The following is a 17,150-nucleotide window of genomic DNA, read 5'->3' as shown; positions in this document are numbered from 1 at the left end:
GCTCTGCATGAGAATGGGGGTGGGGGTGGGGGGTGGGGGGTGTACGAGGAGGAGGTGGTAGATTAAACAGCTGGGCCCTTCTCCTCTCCCTCCCTCCCCTGGCATTCACACTCACTTCATTCCCAAGACTATTGGCTTTGCTCAATATGAAACAGTCCTATTAGACCTGGCACTCAGGAAAATCTGATTTACAAGAGAGAGAAATAAAGTAGTAAATTAGCCAGTGGCTCTGTGGTGTTGAGGCATATATTTTTTCATTTTATTCTTCAACCTGCACTAATCGACTCCAGTGGTTTCCTCAAGTTCTCGTGTTTCAGTGGAGGTGCACTCTACTTATTTTGTGTATATTGTGTGTATGCTCTTTTTTTCCCGACTCACATTTGCTGAGATGTTCATGTCAATAGTTTTAAAGGTCTTCAACCAGGTAAGGTGGACGTGCTATAGAAGCAGCCCATTTACTGGCCTTGAGGGGATAGTCTGGTCGATTTTTGAAGTGATATTTTGTCTAATAAGTATTAATACTTAGTACCTTATCAGCTGGACATCAGTCATAGAGCAGGGAGCATGAAGAAAAGGACAAAGGTCTTTGTCTAGGCAACGCTAATGGCTAGCTAAACTAGTGCCTGTTTCTTATAATTTTTCAGGCTTATTAAAAGCGTCACACTGGTGTGAATTAAACGCTACAGTATCTAATATGAAACCTCTACGCAGTTTGATTAGTTCATTGTTGTTCTCACCCAAACAACGTTTGCGTTACTATGCTAATGTTCATGTGGTGAGCATAGATAGTGTATAAGCCGATGGAGCTGAGGCTGCTGAAAGCATCGGTCCACCTGCTCAATGCTTCTAGTTAGTTTAAAGGTACATTCAACAGCTTTCAGCACCTTCAGCATATATGCTCAGCAGATATTTATGCTGAAAGCAGATTTAACACAACACTTGCTCAAAAACAACTCAAAGTGATTCTGTATCTGCCATCATTCAGTGTTTTTATTTGGATTACAAAGTGGAATCTATGGCTACCGGTGAGCTGCAACTTTACTCCCAGAAAATGTTCCCACTCTACCACAATGATTTATTAAAATGGTGGAAAATAATGTAATATAATTATCCTTAGCTAGCAGAATTATCAGCAACATATGTGTATGTTCCTGTAGCCTGTGTTTCATCAAATAATGTGTTTTCAGTATAAGAACTTGTGGTAAAACCAGTTTCTCACTGGGTTGCTAATGTTGGTGACTAGCAGCCGAACTGCATTCATGAGGGAGTCTCCAAAATGTCTTGAACTGTTCGCCTGGGTTTTGAATTTTCCCACGTGAGTCACAGAGACTTGCAGTCTTGTCACTTAACCCTCCTGAAGCCCTCGTAACTGAAGAGAGGAAGAGGAGCCCTTGTAACTTTGGGTTCATTTGACCCAAAGGCCATAGGAGGGTTAAATTTTGAAGGTCAAAATTTCTCAAAATAGCTGCAAAGTTATCACGGACCCATCTCACTTTAGTTTCTGTAAATTTTAGCTCTGTATTCTGAAACCTGCATGGAGCTCTCTAATGTCATAAAACATCAGAGGCAGTTTAATATCAAGGTTTTAAAATTAGGCCGATTATAAATAATAACTAATAAAAAACTGGTCCAAATCTGCTAATTTTCCTTTTAAATGTGTACTCCAGGAGTCTTAATCATGAATGTAGGGGTGGTTGCTGAGGTGTGTATGACCAAAGTTGGGCAATGAAATAATGCCCAAGGCCAAGAATATGGTTTTGCAAGCGATGCACACAAATGTAGGCCATGATTTTCAAAAGTTGGCAAAATGTGGCCACTTGACTTCCTGGTTTCAGTAAGGCGGCAACTGAAAATGAGCCTATTTTCTTGCAATTTTAGGTCAACACTTACTCTCCAACTTTCGCAGGCCGGTGAGTGACTACCTTAAGTAGTCGATGTTCACCAATCTCGACCATGTGGGCACAAGCATTTTTTATACACAAAAATAGAAAACTGTCAAACACCTAAAATCCTAAAACAGTTGCTTCATTAGCTTTCATTGACATGAACAAGATAAACTAATGTTCATATTAAGATTGTCTTCTCTTAGATATGGTTATAATTTCTCTGTGCTTACAATGATGTTACAATGACTGACACCTTCAGAGCTAAAATAATTAGCATTGTAGGAGCAAATGTTGAAACAAACACATTTAGAACAGCGTCAATGGTTGTCATTCAGTCATTTTCTCTCTGTGTGAGCGTAATGTATGTGTGAGAATGATTTTTCAAATAAATACTGAAAAAAAAAACTAAATAGTATTTTTGCTTGAAATACCCATTCTTAATTGGGGCACGTGTCTGTTTGTGTGACTACATTTGAACATGTGTGTATGTGTGAACTCTCTGAGAAGCTAACCGTATATCATGTTCCTCTGCAGGCAGTCAGATGCCCTTGTACAGGACACCCACATTGGAAATCCATTCAGAAGAATAGAGATTACACTGGAGACGATTGGCCCGCGGCCATGCCGATCCCTTTTCACCCTCCAGAAACCTCTCTCTGTCAAGCTAACCTGAGTTTTCTTTTCATTATTTCATTTTAGATGAGAGACGAATGGAGCTTACACAACAAAGTATTTTAGATATCTTCCCCCTGAAAAAAAATTGCTGCTAAGTTGAGTTTCTGTGAAGCACAACAGAATGGAGAGCGATTTACTTATCTACCAAACTCATTTGTTCACTGTAAATACAACCCTAACCACTCGTCTTTGCCTGCATTTTATCCAGGATTGTCACCATTTCAACTGGTTGCTCATTTATCATTTGAGCTGCAGTTATCGTCCAACGGATCATTTTTGTTTCTACCACTCAACACCTTTCATCTCTAGATTTGTGTAAGAGTGGCAGTCAGAGTCAGCCAAAGGACGACCCACGTCTACCCACCCTTCAAAAAAAGGAAACAGAGAAAAACTTGTGGAAATCAAAGTTGTCACTTCTCTAATTACCCAAAGCAATCTTTTCCCTCTTCCGATCTGCACTACTTAGCTGTCTCTTCGGTCTCTCTCTCTCTCCCTCTCCTCTTCATTACTTCCTTGACTATTTCTCTGTTCTCGCTCACTCTCCATCATCTCATAGCCACAGGCCAATAATTTGAGATACCTTCCAACTGTGCAAGATCCAATCAGATGGAGTCACAGAGCACCAGAGGCCCAATAAGAACCAGCAAAAATGTCATCAGTGACAAGTGACTAAGCTGGATGAAACTAAGCTTCAGATCCCTCTCTCTGACTTATTTTTTGTGCTGTACTTTCCTGAGTAAAATATAATAAAAACCAACAGTCTAAAATTACATCAAGTGTCACTCATGTCTCATTTCACATCTGTATATCCCAGAAGTACAAGAGTTTGCATATCCTACAGCCTTCACAGAAGCTGCCAAGCAAAAATATTGGAGTTAAACCTGTTTTTAATCTAACTTTAAAGTTAGATTTGATTCCAGAACTTAATTACTTTCCTATGGTGCTGAATAAACCCACATGGAGTCTGCTGCACACTGTTGTAGCAGCACACAACGATCACGTCTGGTTTAATATTCCCATAACTTCAACAAAAACATTTGCTTTCTAAGTGGACAAAAAGAATTCTCACTGTTGCTTTCAAACACAAACTGGAACCTTGGTTGCTATGATGACTTGAGGATTGATTTGGGATTATTACGCTTTCTGTCTTCGTGTTGTGACTAAACAAACCTACAGTCTCTGCACTCATGAAAGCACAGGAAGAAAGAAACTGTAAGGAGTGTTCATTTTTGTTGAAAGCCACAAATAATTGCAGGACCTCTAAATGTTTGATGTGCTAAAAGAAAAAAATGACATTTTTTATTTATTTCTGTTTTGTGCTTTTTAAGTTTTCATAAGACAAAAACTAAAAATAATCATTTTGCTTTTCAATAGTACTACATGACGCTACACCTGAACCTGGATGTCAGTTTTATGGGTCAGCAATTTAATCACATTTTTACCATAAAATTTGACTTATTAAACATCAATTGAAGTATTCATTCATGACTCATTTCATGATATGTATCTAGTGCAAATTTGTAAATCAATCCCTTTTATACTTTTATCTTTCAGTTTTATTCATGTGATGTCAAGGTCTGTGTCTAATTGAGAACCTTGAAGTGACAAGCAAAAAACTGAGCTAAGGTGAATTTCTAATAGTCTTATTACTGGTGTGTATTTTTCCTTTTTTAGCTCTAAACTGTGGGGAAGGGTTGTGCTCAGATCCTAACACTAGGGGCTGCTTCAGCAGAGCGTAATGTATTTACCCTACAACTATTGAACAATAAGGTTTCAACAACTGAAAAATGAAGGGGTGCTCCTCTTGAGAAGCATAATAGTAAAGATAGTTTCCTGCCAATGCTGACATGAGTTTCACCCTACGCGCTGATCCATCATCTTCCGCACCAATGGACCATTAAAGCCACGCAAGACTGCTCCGGTGCTTCTTGTTGGGAGGCTCAAGGTAGTGAAGTGAAATCTAGTCCACATTCAGCTAAAGTCCCCCCCTGCCTCTAGCCATTTGTCTGTCTGTGATGTTTTGCGCAGAGTGCACCCCTCTCCTATCCTAATCTGTTTGCTCTCCTTTGCTTTTAGCTACTCTGACTCTTTTTTTTCCCCAGAGTGCTCTCATATTGGTTTTGCCAACAGGAAAGAGGGAAGCAGATCTTCTCGGCTGCTTCAATCTCCCCTCCTCAAAGGGTCTCTTTATCTGTTGTGTTTATTCACGCTTGGTGTTCTGTCTCTGAGAGGGTGCAGCCTGTAAAGACAAAGATGGATGCTGAGAAATGGCGGAGGCACATAAGCAATAATAAAAAGAGGGAAGGATGGAGAAAAAGAGCTCAGCCAAGAGCTTTGTTGACCCCCTTTTTCCTATACCATTTATCTGTGTAGTAGGAGCATCTTAACGGCTCAGTCGGAAGAGCCGAAGGTGACCTCGCTGCTGTAAAGTGTCCTCCTTTCTTCTTCTGTGAATTCACAAATCTCTTCTTCTTCGTTTCCTGTCTCTAATGTCCAGCCTTCACACTGAACAGATCTTTTAAATGCCCTACAGAAGGAAGACACAGAATGACAATAGCTCTGTCTTTGCTCTCACTTTTTCTGCTCTTGATTTATGATCAGGGCTAAGTGGTGTCCTGGTCTACTTAGGAAAATTGTTTCATGTCTGTGCATTTGTGCATGTTTTACTAAATGCAAGACCTCGTCTATCAGAGACTTTCTACAGTTTCAGAAAACAGCTACTTCTCTTTGACTCCATCAGTCCATCACTGTAGACTATTACTCCTCTAATCCCCCTTTCCTGCCTGTCATTGTCCCTTCCATTTGTACGTTAACCCCTCCCCTTCCAAGCCACTTTCTCATTGAATTTCTAATCAACAGCCAGAAACTAAAGTGATAGCTTCACAGTAGATCTGCCACTTGTAAAAGAGAAACAAGTGTGTAAGGACTAATAAGTATGGAAGAAAGAGCACACACTGCGCTCTCTGCTTGGTCATAATGGTGGCAGCAAAATATGGTAATCACAGTCGATATGCTGTGATAGTGACGGCATAACTACTGTTGTAAAAAGTGTGATTATCCAAAGCTCCTGGGCACTGTGGTGCAGTGTAAATGCCAAGTACGGCATAAACGCACAAGAAAAGGACGGCTCTTTCCACAAGCTCTTATAATTTACCGTGACGGATCACTATAATCAGAAAGAGAGTTAATGCGGAGAGACAACAATAGTGATGATGTTGACATGAAGGAAGGGTGAGATGACGCAGAGACAGTCAGGTAGACATGAATGGATCCAAACACAAACAGTCCTATTGTGAAAAAAATCTAAAATTGCCCTTCGGTTTTTAACATTTCACAAGAAAAATGGGGAAAAGGAGCAGTAATTTATTGAAACTTGAAAACAGTGGAAATTGAAGAAATTTGAACTATTCTAGTGAGCTTTGAAGTCAGGAATGTCAGTATTTGGTCTGACCTTATTTTATTCTTCAACACAGCCTGAATTCTCTTGTGCAAGCTTTCCTCTCATTTCTTTAGGTAAGTCTTCAAGTCCCTTGAAAGAAATGTCAAAGCTCTTTTTTGGCTGTTGGCTGCCTTTTGTCCTGTTCTCTGTCAAGATGATCCCCTACCGCTTCAATGATGTTGAGGTCCGGGCTCTGAAGATGCCAATCCATGACGAACAGTATTCCAATGTGTGTTTTTCTATCTAGATTTGCTTTTCCTGGCATTGATAGTGTGTTTGGGATCTTTATCATGTCTAATTTATGACACTTTTGTAAATCAAATCCTTCCCAGATCATGTTGCACATTCCTGCCTTTATACTGCCATAAATATAGACAAGCTTTCTAACTTCACTAGCTTAAATGGCTTACAAATCATGACAAAGCCTCCAGTGTCTTTCACAAATTACCATGCCAATACCATGAATATAGTGGAGTGTCCTTGGTGTGGCATTTTTGTCAATAATTTGAAGCAGGAATGGTTACAATATACTCTTATATTTAGACTATGACTGGGATCATGACAAGATCATGAAAACAATCAAGTGCAGACCTGATACTCACAGATGTAGTGTCAGACTAGCATGATGTAATATTTTAGTGCAAAGCTGCATCCAGACACTGTCCAAGACAGTCATGCCAAGATGGGCACATGGAGCATGATGAAAGTGCCAGCGAACATCTCAAATGTGTGAAAAATATAAGGTAAAACCTATTTATTGAGTACTAAGATTAGAGTACAGACACGATGGTCTTCACACTGAAGGATTCTGAAATTTGTTGCCATCTAGACATGTTCTAGTTGGTTGTGGAGTCATCATCCAGTGTAGAGGTGGCCTCAAAAACATAATGTTTAAATACTGTTCTATCATAAACAGCTCTTTAGGCTTGCCATTTATTTTATCCCTCCACTTGTCAACTTTACTACTTTTTTTTATTGATGCACTACACATATTGCTGAGAAATACCAACCTTTCGGCTAATAACTCATTGAGAACGACTTTGTTGGCACAAAAATCCAACTTTAGTCTTGTTACACTGTTTTTTTTGGCATGATTTGAAAACACCATTAACAAACAACACGTGATGTGTTTTTGTTACAGAACATTTATGACAAAGTGCCTAAAGACTTAATAAAACTGTTTTGGCTAAGTTGTTTTATGTGCTGACATAACCGCCTAATCCTTTTGTTAAGATGCCTTCTATGCTCGAATGAGTCATACGTAAGTGTGAGGTGGTTAAAAAAAGAAAGTAATTGCACTGGAAAGGGCCAGGTACAATAACTCTTTTAGAATCAGTTAAAAACAAACAAACAAACCCAAAAACAGCAAATGCACAAACAAAATTATTGAAAGACCCTTTAAAAAATTATGAAATCGTGGCTCATGACCACCTTAAACATTACAAGAAGGTAGGGCTCCTTGGAAGCAAATTTTAAAGAAACGAGGGTTGGATCAAACCTTTTACACAACTCTTAATATAGTGTATACAATTTTACCTATACATTCACCCATACAAAACCACGCGTCTCATTCAAACATTTTCTCCCCTGGTTTTCTCTCTGGCTCTTGCTCTGTTTCTGGAGCAGCTTCTGAAAGGGCAGCTGGCTTCTTGTAAGAGGGGGATTAATGCTGTAGCAGGCTCCTCCTCGCTAAAGCTGACCTCCCCTCTGAATGTGTGAACGCCATGAACAGCCAGAGCCCCGACAGAACAGCTCTGAAAAATTAATCTGATAGGTTTTTATGCATCAGCTCTGCTTAATTCGATTTATGTTAATATAAAGGAGTGGGTATACTACTAGTTACAGAAAACTGAGGGGAAAAATGAGAGAACATCGCCTCCCCTGCAATAGTAGTTGTGCACTAACCATGATATTATTAAATACTTACATGAGCAACTGAGTGGCAAAAAAGCCTGTTATTGATGCTTCATCAAGTAATTAAAAGGATATTGAAAACATTTTGAAGTGGAGTTCTGTGGAAAGATCATGAACAATAAATATCTTACCTGTTGTAGATAGCTCATTGAAGGACCTCAGTTTTAAGAAATAAAGTTTAATTCTGACCGGATTGACAAGCTAATGGCTAGTCTGAACACAGTCAAAACAAAAGTGGATTGCTGCTTTCTTAACCCTCTGAGAGCTTAACCTCAAGTGTCCTCAATAAAGAAAGCATATAAGTTTAACAGAATAAGATGTTATGATTCAGACAAGCCCATCCTCATATAAGGACATAGGCTCTCTGGAGATTTAGACAACTCTAAGCCTCTAAATTTTGTAGTGTTTCATAAAAACTATTATTCGTTTTGCATTGATTGAATTCTTCTGTGAATACTTGGGCAGAAATATTATAAAATTACAGCCACAACGGACCCAAGCTGCATTAGAAGTGCTACAGCTAGCTGCTTACATTGCTATTTGAGCTTGCAATTGACCTCAAGATTCTTTGGATATAACTATGTAATGGGAAACTGATGGCAGTGTACAATTGTAAAAGAAAGTCTTTACAAGAACCACTATAAAAGTCTTTAAACTGTAGTTTAGATGGCAGCAATCCACTTTGGTCACTTGTTAGATCATCAGTCTAATCAGAATTAAGCTGTTTTTCTCCAAACTGAGGTCTTTCAAAACAGCAATTTACAACTAGAGAAAAGGCCTTTTCTGTGAAAACAGTGTGCATTTACTCACACATAACTAATATGACTGCTGAACGACTTTGAGGTAATTTGCTGAAAAACCTGAGACCCTGAATGCTAAAAGAAGTTTTTAGCTTAGGGAGCAAAACACTACCTAACAGCCATACACAACAAAAGGCTAAGATAAAGTTAAAGTAGCAAAAGACTAGTTAAAAGCCTGTAGCAAAATGCTAGCTCAGAGCTAAATCTGGCAAAGCAGTAGCTAAAAGTAGCAAAAGATTGTCTGAAACTATAATGAAGCAGATTTCAAAGAGATCAATGTTTTTTAGGAATTGAAGGGCTCTCAATGTATTTTTATAGGGAAAAAAATCATAACACCCATCTCATGAATGAGCTGAACGTTTTGGTATATAAGTGGCTAAAATAGCATAAACTATGCCGAAGGTAATAGATTGCAAAAAATATACGTGAATAAAAGTAAAACTTTACCGGTCGATCTACGTTCCTACCCTCATCTATGGTCACGAGCTTTGGGTAGTGACCGAAAGAACGAGATCGCGAATACAAGCGGCTGAAATGAGTTTTCTCCTCAGGGTGTCTGGGCTCTCCCTTAGTGATAGGGTGAGAAGCTCGGTCATCCGGGAGGGACTCAGAGTAGAGCCGCTGCTCCTCCACGCCGAGAGGAGCCAGTTGAGGTGGCTCGGGCATCTGGTGAGGATGCCTTCTGGACGCCTCCCTGGTGAGGTGTTCTTGGCACGTCCCACTGGGAGGAGGCCCAGAGGAAGACCCAGGACACGCTGGAGGGACTATGTTTCTCGGCTGGCCTGGGAACGCCTTGGGATTCCCCCGGAGGAGCTGGCCCAAGTGGCTGGGGAGAGGGAAGTCTGGGTCTCTCTGCTTAGGCTGCTGCCCCCGCAACCAGACCCCGGATAAGCGGAAGAGATGGATGGATGGATGGATAAAAGTAAAACAATAATGTGAATGCTGAATCAGTATTTACACAAGTATAATATTAATTGTTCATAGCTTTTTAGACAGAACCTAATTGTAAAAAAGCCAGAATTTCTCTTTAAATCAAAGCAACGTAGTGCTTAAAAAGTAGACACACAAATTATTTCTCTTTCAAATTTCATGCATAGATCAATATGTTTTGCTGTTCTAGTTCTAAGTTTTCATACCAACAACACTGTTTTCACCCAGCTGACTGTGTGAAATCCACTCACCGCTGAGCTGCTTCTGTTTGGGCTGTGGAAATTACCAAAGAACGACAGCGATGGCCTCACAAGGATGGATTTTATTTTAACAGCAAGAAGGCACGACCGATGTGTGAAAAACTCCTCCATGTGTTTCTCCACAATATATGTCTCTGTCTGCTAAACTACTTGTTAGCATTAAATGATGATGTAAATACTTAAAGCTACTTTGACCACAAGTGAAAACAAGCACATAAGTGCAGTTCAACAGTGTGGGAAGTAAGTGACAGGAATTCATCAAATTTAACTCTGGCGTTATTGTTACTTAACAAATTACATCTTATTTACGCTTAGCCATTAGAGTGAATTCTATTAGCTAAACCAAATCAGTAAATAGATTCAAGATTTTCAAGCTATGGTGAGAAATAAAAGCTGAGAGCCCAAAAGATGTAACTCAGAGTTCTATTTTCTTCTAGTTTCCAAACCACAGCAACTTGTCATACCTTTAAAACTATCTTTTGTGGAATAAATGTCACCTCACTCCTCCAAAAGGAAAAGGATGTTGTTTTGAAAGATAAGAAAAAGACGGCCTCTTCTGTACAAAAACATTCTGTTTTAGAACATTGACCGAGCTGTTATGTCGTAGTTAAGTTGTGTATCTGAAAATAACGTGCTCTCTTCGATCCGCCGGAGAGGACTGTTCTTGAAGAATAAGGGAAAATTGGGTTGGAAATTGCACCATTATAGCATTATATGGCATCGGCCTGTTTATCTGCGGCCGGTCGGCGGTGCTCAGGGTGATGCGAGGCTGGATTTATTGAGCCAGTCTCCCATTTTTGGAACATGAGAGATGGGGCGGGGCGAAAACTGTTGCTGCAGCACCCACCGGGGACACCTGACATATGGAATTAGCCGGCCCGGCACCCTTCTGACACTTTTTGTCTGCTCTTTGTCTGTCAAGTGCGTGCATGCATGTGCGCACAAACACAGAAGGCCCAGAAAAACACGATACGGAAGCAATGTACGCAGACAGACGCGCGCACTGTCACACGTAGAATCAGACACGGACCAAAACATCTGCAGACCCAGACTCCCTCAGGACGACAAACATCACTTCGTGGGACATCAGAAGATGTGTTGCTGGGCCGCTGAATGGGCCTGACCCGTGACGACCGTGTTTGCTGTCAACATCTTGTCTTTCCAAATCATCCGCTCACGACCGGCTGCTGCTGGCGAGTCGGGACGTTAATCGAGGCCTTGTGAGTAAAACCGTGCAAATGCTTTCGACTCTAACAGGCATTAACTGTTCAGGCCTTGGTTGTAGTCTCCATAAACACACATTTGCAAAGGAAATACAATTTTTGGTTGTTTTATGTGAAGTTTAGATTTTATTTTATTTTATTTTTATCTCTACATCCCTTACCTTTGTCCTCACATCCTCTAGGAACTTTTATTTTGCTCAAACTGTGCTTTTGGAGGCGAGAATCACTATGTATGGAGTACCAAAAAGCCTGAAAACTAACTGGACAGTCGCATGTAGGTCACAACAATCCCTTTGGGGAAGGAGATTACACAGGAAACTGCATTTCCTGATTTTGTTCAAGAGATTAGACAAATCTGGTAGCTGTTACACCTAACTGAATGCCCAATTGGAGGTACTTTTATAAACAAACCTGAACAGTTTTTTTTACTTCCTCACTGTTGAAACATGAACACAGACAATAATGTTTTTGCTCCTGCCTGTGTGTGTTTGTTTGTCTGCCTGTTAGCAAAATATCTCATGAATTACAAGACGGATTATAATATAGCTTCCACAAAATAAATATTGGATGCACCTACAGAACTGATTAACTTTTGGAGATAACCTAACTCAAGATGGCCACCAAAATGAGATCACCTTCAAAAGCACAAAAATGGCTATAATTCAGTCAGTTCAACAGATATTGAGCTTGAAAATGATGCAGCAGTAGCTGAGAGTCATTTACAACACATAATCTGATGATACTGCGTACCCCATTCTTTTTAAGGTTTGAGCAAAACAGCTACAACTCCTTTATTTCTCAACACAAGATGATCTTAGTCTGAATGATATGCATTTCTTCAAGGAATCCTGAGGCATTTTAAAAATCTGTCTCCAGGGAGACCCTAAGATGGTTTCAAAGCTGAGCTGAGACAACACGGCAATAATACTGTATCGAAAACACAAAAAGTAGGTCTAAGCAGATTTACAAAGTGTGAGCAGGGAATATTTCTTTTCCTATTTAGAGAACAAGAAGACATCTAATTCTCCAGTCTGGGTCACAGAAACAACAGAGCTCTGTTTCTTTTTGTTTTGCTTACAAAAAAAAACAAAAAAAAAACACTACTTTTTTATCCTGCACACCTCAAGTGCCAGGAAGTTGCAATCCCCACTCTTACACTCTTCCTCTCTCACTCTCTCTCTAGTCCCCACACACACTTCTCCACCCTGTTGTGCCTCAGCCTCAGCCAAGGTTTTGCTTTCTTAATGTGCAACATATCTGTTTTCCCCAGGACGCCGCCCAGTCAGACACCGACGACTGGAACCTTCAAAGCAAGTGCACCAAAAATAGTTCACATAAATGAATCAAAGCGCCTCCATTTCCTTCCCTTTAGTCCTTATAACTTCCTAAAACTTCACCACCACCACCACCCCCCCACACACACACACACCACAGATAAACACGAGACTCATCAGATAAAAACTAACAACAACAAAACAGCGCTCTTCGTTTCGAGATCGGTGGAGGAAAATAGGAAGAATCGTTTGATGAGGACAACAACGACAGCGGGGGAAGGCAGAAGGGAAGAGGAATAAAAAGAATTCATTATGGGCTGTGCATTAATTTCTCTTGATGAAACAAAGCATAGATTTTGGATGATGACATTAGCATGCCAGTGTTAACAGGCTGCTCGGCTGTTATTTTCTAATCGGCTTGCGCTGTGGCAAAAAGGGCTCCATTTCCATCATAATAACAAGTGAAAAGAGTGAACTGTCACAGGGCGCTTCCTCCTCTGGCTGTGATGCATGCCCCTCAGTCTGGCCTCGCTGTGCTGATGGATGAGCCAGAGAATACGCTTCCCTCAATGCCTAAACTGAGCCACAAAATATGGGATCACTGCTGTGAAAGAGAATGTCACCTTCTCTTTGCTCTATACTGTATGTCAACAAGAGCAAATATCATGGCCACATTAGCAGCGCTCTCCCCGCTGTATTTAAACAATGATATTACGCAGAAAGTTCTTTCAAGACAATGGAGATGGAAAGTGATATTGACAGCGCTCATTTTGCATTCAGCTCGTTCAGTTTCTACATCATCATTAATGCAGGCAGGGTCCAGATTATAGCCTGGTGTTTACCACATGCAAATTCATGTTGGGAACAAAGAAACGCTTTCCTTTGAACAACCATGTACAAAGGCGGAAACACATTGGAGAGAGAAATTAAATGAGAGCTTCTGCACTACTGAAAATAGACTTAAACTTCAGGCAGAAAAAGAAAGGGTGAATATTGTTAAACAACGATTTTTTTTAGGGGGGAATTTGCACCCTCCCGGCAGTGACTCATCTGGATACTGTCAAGCCCAGGAATGACTTATAAACACCACTTCCTCGGCCCTCTGAACTCTGTTCCTCACTGGCGTATTGGTATTCAGCTGACCTGCACTGAGTCCTGGCTTCACAGTGCCAGGGGCTACAATGGTAGACTAACTGCAGAGAGTTGATGCTCTTAGAGGGGAGATTACTCGCCTCAGGAAAGATGTATGGTTCCTCGTGCCTTTTGAACCAAAGCCTGACTTAATCAAACAGAATAATACAGATTGTAATGCAGATTGTTTTATGATTGTAGTAAATAAACCAAAATTTAAATCACTTTTAGTAGCACTTTGGAAGGTGAATAATATGTGACTCATTTTTTCTCTCTCTCCTTTGTGTTATCCAACTTGAAAAATCCAGTACTTAGTTCTATTTCGACACTCAGTTTTTGGATGAGTGGAATCTGTTCCTACCTGAGGGGAACCGTTCAATGACTGGCTGGTTGTCCACCTGCAGAGTGGCGTTGCCGCCACTGCGTGTGAATCGCACCACATGGTATTTGCCGTCGCTCACCATCACCGCACTCTCCTCAATGGTGATGTCATCCGTTCCCACGTTGAAGATCACGCCGACTTTTCCCCGTTCCTACAAACAGAAAGTACAGGAAATCTTGTCAGAATATTGTATGAACATACAAAGTTATGGATCAAGAAGGTCCCCAAGGTCACTTAAACTGATTGGTAAATTATTTTAAATATTAAGTAAAATGTTCATTCTATTAAAGCCAAATTAGATTCTTGATAGACAATGGTTAACATTTTGAATAAGGTCTTCCCATTCTTTTATGTAAATCTCTTTCCTATAAATTGCGTTTTGGATGGCAGTAGCTCAGGTGAAAGGAGATCATCCAACAATCAGAGCTTTTTATACCATTTAGTACCATTCAGTTATTGTTCATGTTGTTTATGTGTTATAAATTACTCTCAATTAACTCCACATTAGATTTTCTATTAAATTGACGGCATTAGAGCCATTTTTGTGTTTGCTAATGTTTAGATTTGGCAGCCATCTTGAATTGGATTGAAAAATTGATTGGTTGTACATGTAGAGCCAATGATAACTTTATAAGTTTCATTGAAGTTTATCCAATGGGTCATGAGATATTTTACTAACAGACAGAGATCACAAGACATAGATCTTGTGCAATGTGCAGCACTCAAAGTATGTTTTTGGGATGACTCTCAGCTACTGTCATATCATAGTTTAGCACAATATCTGTAAAATTGGTTGAGTTATCCCTATTTTTGTGCTTTCTAAGGTCAGTTAGCTGAGGCAGACATTTTCTTGGGTTAACCTCAGAAGAATATCAGTTGCATTTCCAGTGATTATTTTCTAAAGATTTAACTAAAATCTGTCAAGTGAGTCATGAGATGAGTTGATAACAGACAGTATTTGTCTCCAATGATTACAATGATTCTGGGAGTTTTACTGAAATAAGTTCAGTAGTTCATAAAATATTTTGCAATCACTACAGACAAACACATACAAACGCATACAGACACAGGAGTCATTGCCATCGTTCGCCTTTTTGCGGCAAACGATAAAAACATTGCGCAGCCCTAGTCCCATTCCAGTCCACATGGAATAAAGACCCTAACATTGCCCCTAATTAGCCCCCAAGTGTATGAGTATGGCTTTTACTGTAAAGTTCTTTGAATTAACAAGACTTTAAAAAGTGCTGTGTAACTGCAGTGCATTTACCTTTTTATACACCAGGACATTCAGTGTGTTGTGGCTCCACTTTTCTAAAAGGATCTCAGCATTTCAGGCATTCACAGTTTTAACAGAGCCATTAAGGTCTTTCAAACAAGGATTACAACCACTGCCATTTTTAACAAGGTTTTTATAAAAGCACACCAGCTTTCACTGCGTCGTCCAAAAAATACCTCAACATTTTCTCAATGGGTTGCAGACAAAGACATCCCACACTTTGGTCTTTTAACACTTTACCATGAAAAATTAGAAACTAATGTTATGTTCCGTTTTAACTATTAATAACCAAATGTGTTACTTAGAGGGTGTAATTATTCTGATTGTCATTGCTAACAAGATTTAAAATATAAAGCTAATTATGTCTTTGTGAATGTGATTCATTCCTCCTGATGACTGTTAGAGACTGAACCTCATACAACCCTGAACAGGATGACGTCTAAGAAAATATGGATGGATACCACTGATTGTAGTCACCCATCATTGAAATAAAGATGCATTTTAGTCATCTACTGTAGCAGTGAAACACAGCAAGCTCAGACACATAAAAATGTTGCCCTTTTAAGCCTTGACCACCCAGGCATGATTTTCGTCACAGAACAATCTTTTTATCTGTCATTCCTAAAAATATCCTTGTTTCTAAAAATCTTTTCATCACAAAGAAATGCAAAAAAAACAAAAAAAAAAACAGCCCAAAACGCTGTAGTAACTATGCCAGGTCTGTTTGTGGCAGTCTAATGATGTTGTAAAAATACACCAGAAATAGGAAACAAGATGTGAAGCAGACACATAAAGCATACACATTGGACAGGAACATACAGTCTATGGTTTGAACTATAAAAACAACAAGCAGAAAAAGTCGAGGATGACAAATACAAGAGCGAGAACTGAATTCTTTTAGTGGGCTGATAACAAAATAGAACTTTTACTTGGTTTTATTTAAAACTATAAGACCACAGAGGTGCAGGACAATGAGTGATGACTAGGAGTTGTGTCAGTCTACATATATGAACATACTGACGTATTATTTTTAGTTTATTTAAATACATAATACAGTGTATGAAGCTTTTTCTGTAGTTGAGAAACTAGCTTCTGCAAAATAAACATAAACATAATCTGTCATTATTTCATATGTCAGGCTTGCGGTTGTAGGTTAGGTTATATATGGGCCTATGATATTGTTATTTTCAAAAAGTTGCATTTTGGGTGTCCACAGAAAACTGCAAGGCTGGTGCACTCTGAAATCCATTTTTGAAAAATACCATTTAGGGGCTCCTAAAATGCTATTTATTTCATGCATTCACAAGAAATAGGTGGATGGGTCCCTAATGTCCCATGGCCAAACTCAACAGTTACTGTACTGTATATGTGTGCAGTAAACAAAAATTCCTGTAGTTTGATCTCTTTGTGAGCATGGCACCTCACTCACATAAGCCTTGTAAAAAAGAGAGAACTTACTAAGAACTCAGGCACCTTTAGTATTCATCAACCAGGTGCCCCCCTCCCCATCCCCTCCCCCCACTCCGATCCCATCTATTAGTGTTGACAGCCGCCCACTGCTTCGAGTTTATTACAGTCATCCGCCTACTCTACTCTTTTTCTGCCACCATCTCTCTCCTCTGCCTCTGTGGTTCCTGTCCTCAGTCCTAGGAAAGGTCAAAGTCATTTACAGAGTTACAGTCTGCCAGAAAGCCACAGAACAAAGGTGAGGGAGAGAAACAGAGTGCATAGCAGACAGCACCACTGCAGACACGTTGTCTGTCTGCCAGTAAATCCTCTGATGCTGTTTTGCTCAGCACAAGCCCGGAAGACTGTGCTGCCCAAACCACAGACAACGAACACTTCCTGACTGTCAGTATAGGTCATGCTTATTTGCAGACGGGGTCACATTTAAGCACCGCTCTCTGCCCTGTGCAGTTACAACTTCATTGATTCCATTATCTCATTAGCTATGTGCATT

General features: G+C 39.9%; 1 protein-coding gene across 6 annotated transcripts in view; it reads right to left on the bottom strand.

Moving 5' to 3' along the window:
* Positions 1-17,150, bottom strand: part of nrxn2b (neurexin 2b) — a 967,206-nt gene that overhangs the window by 52,349 nt on the left and 897,707 nt on the right. For all 6 annotated transcript variants that reach the window (XM_037976383.1, XM_017422076.3, XM_037976382.1 and 3 more), the window contains one exon: positions 13,894-14,065. In XM_037976383.1, coding sequence (XP_037832311.1) covers positions 13,894-14,065 — 172 coding nt within the window. The remainder of the gene's footprint in view (positions 1-13,893; positions 14,066-17,150) is intronic.

The sequence above is a fragment of the Kryptolebias marmoratus genome, linkage group LG7 (assembly GCF_001649575.2).
Source record: "Kryptolebias marmoratus isolate JLee-2015 linkage group LG7, ASM164957v2, whole genome shotgun sequence".
Classification (NCBI taxonomy): domain Eukaryota; kingdom Metazoa; phylum Chordata; class Actinopteri; order Cyprinodontiformes; family Rivulidae; genus Kryptolebias; species Kryptolebias marmoratus.
This window is presented reverse-complemented; position numbering and strand designations above follow the sequence as displayed.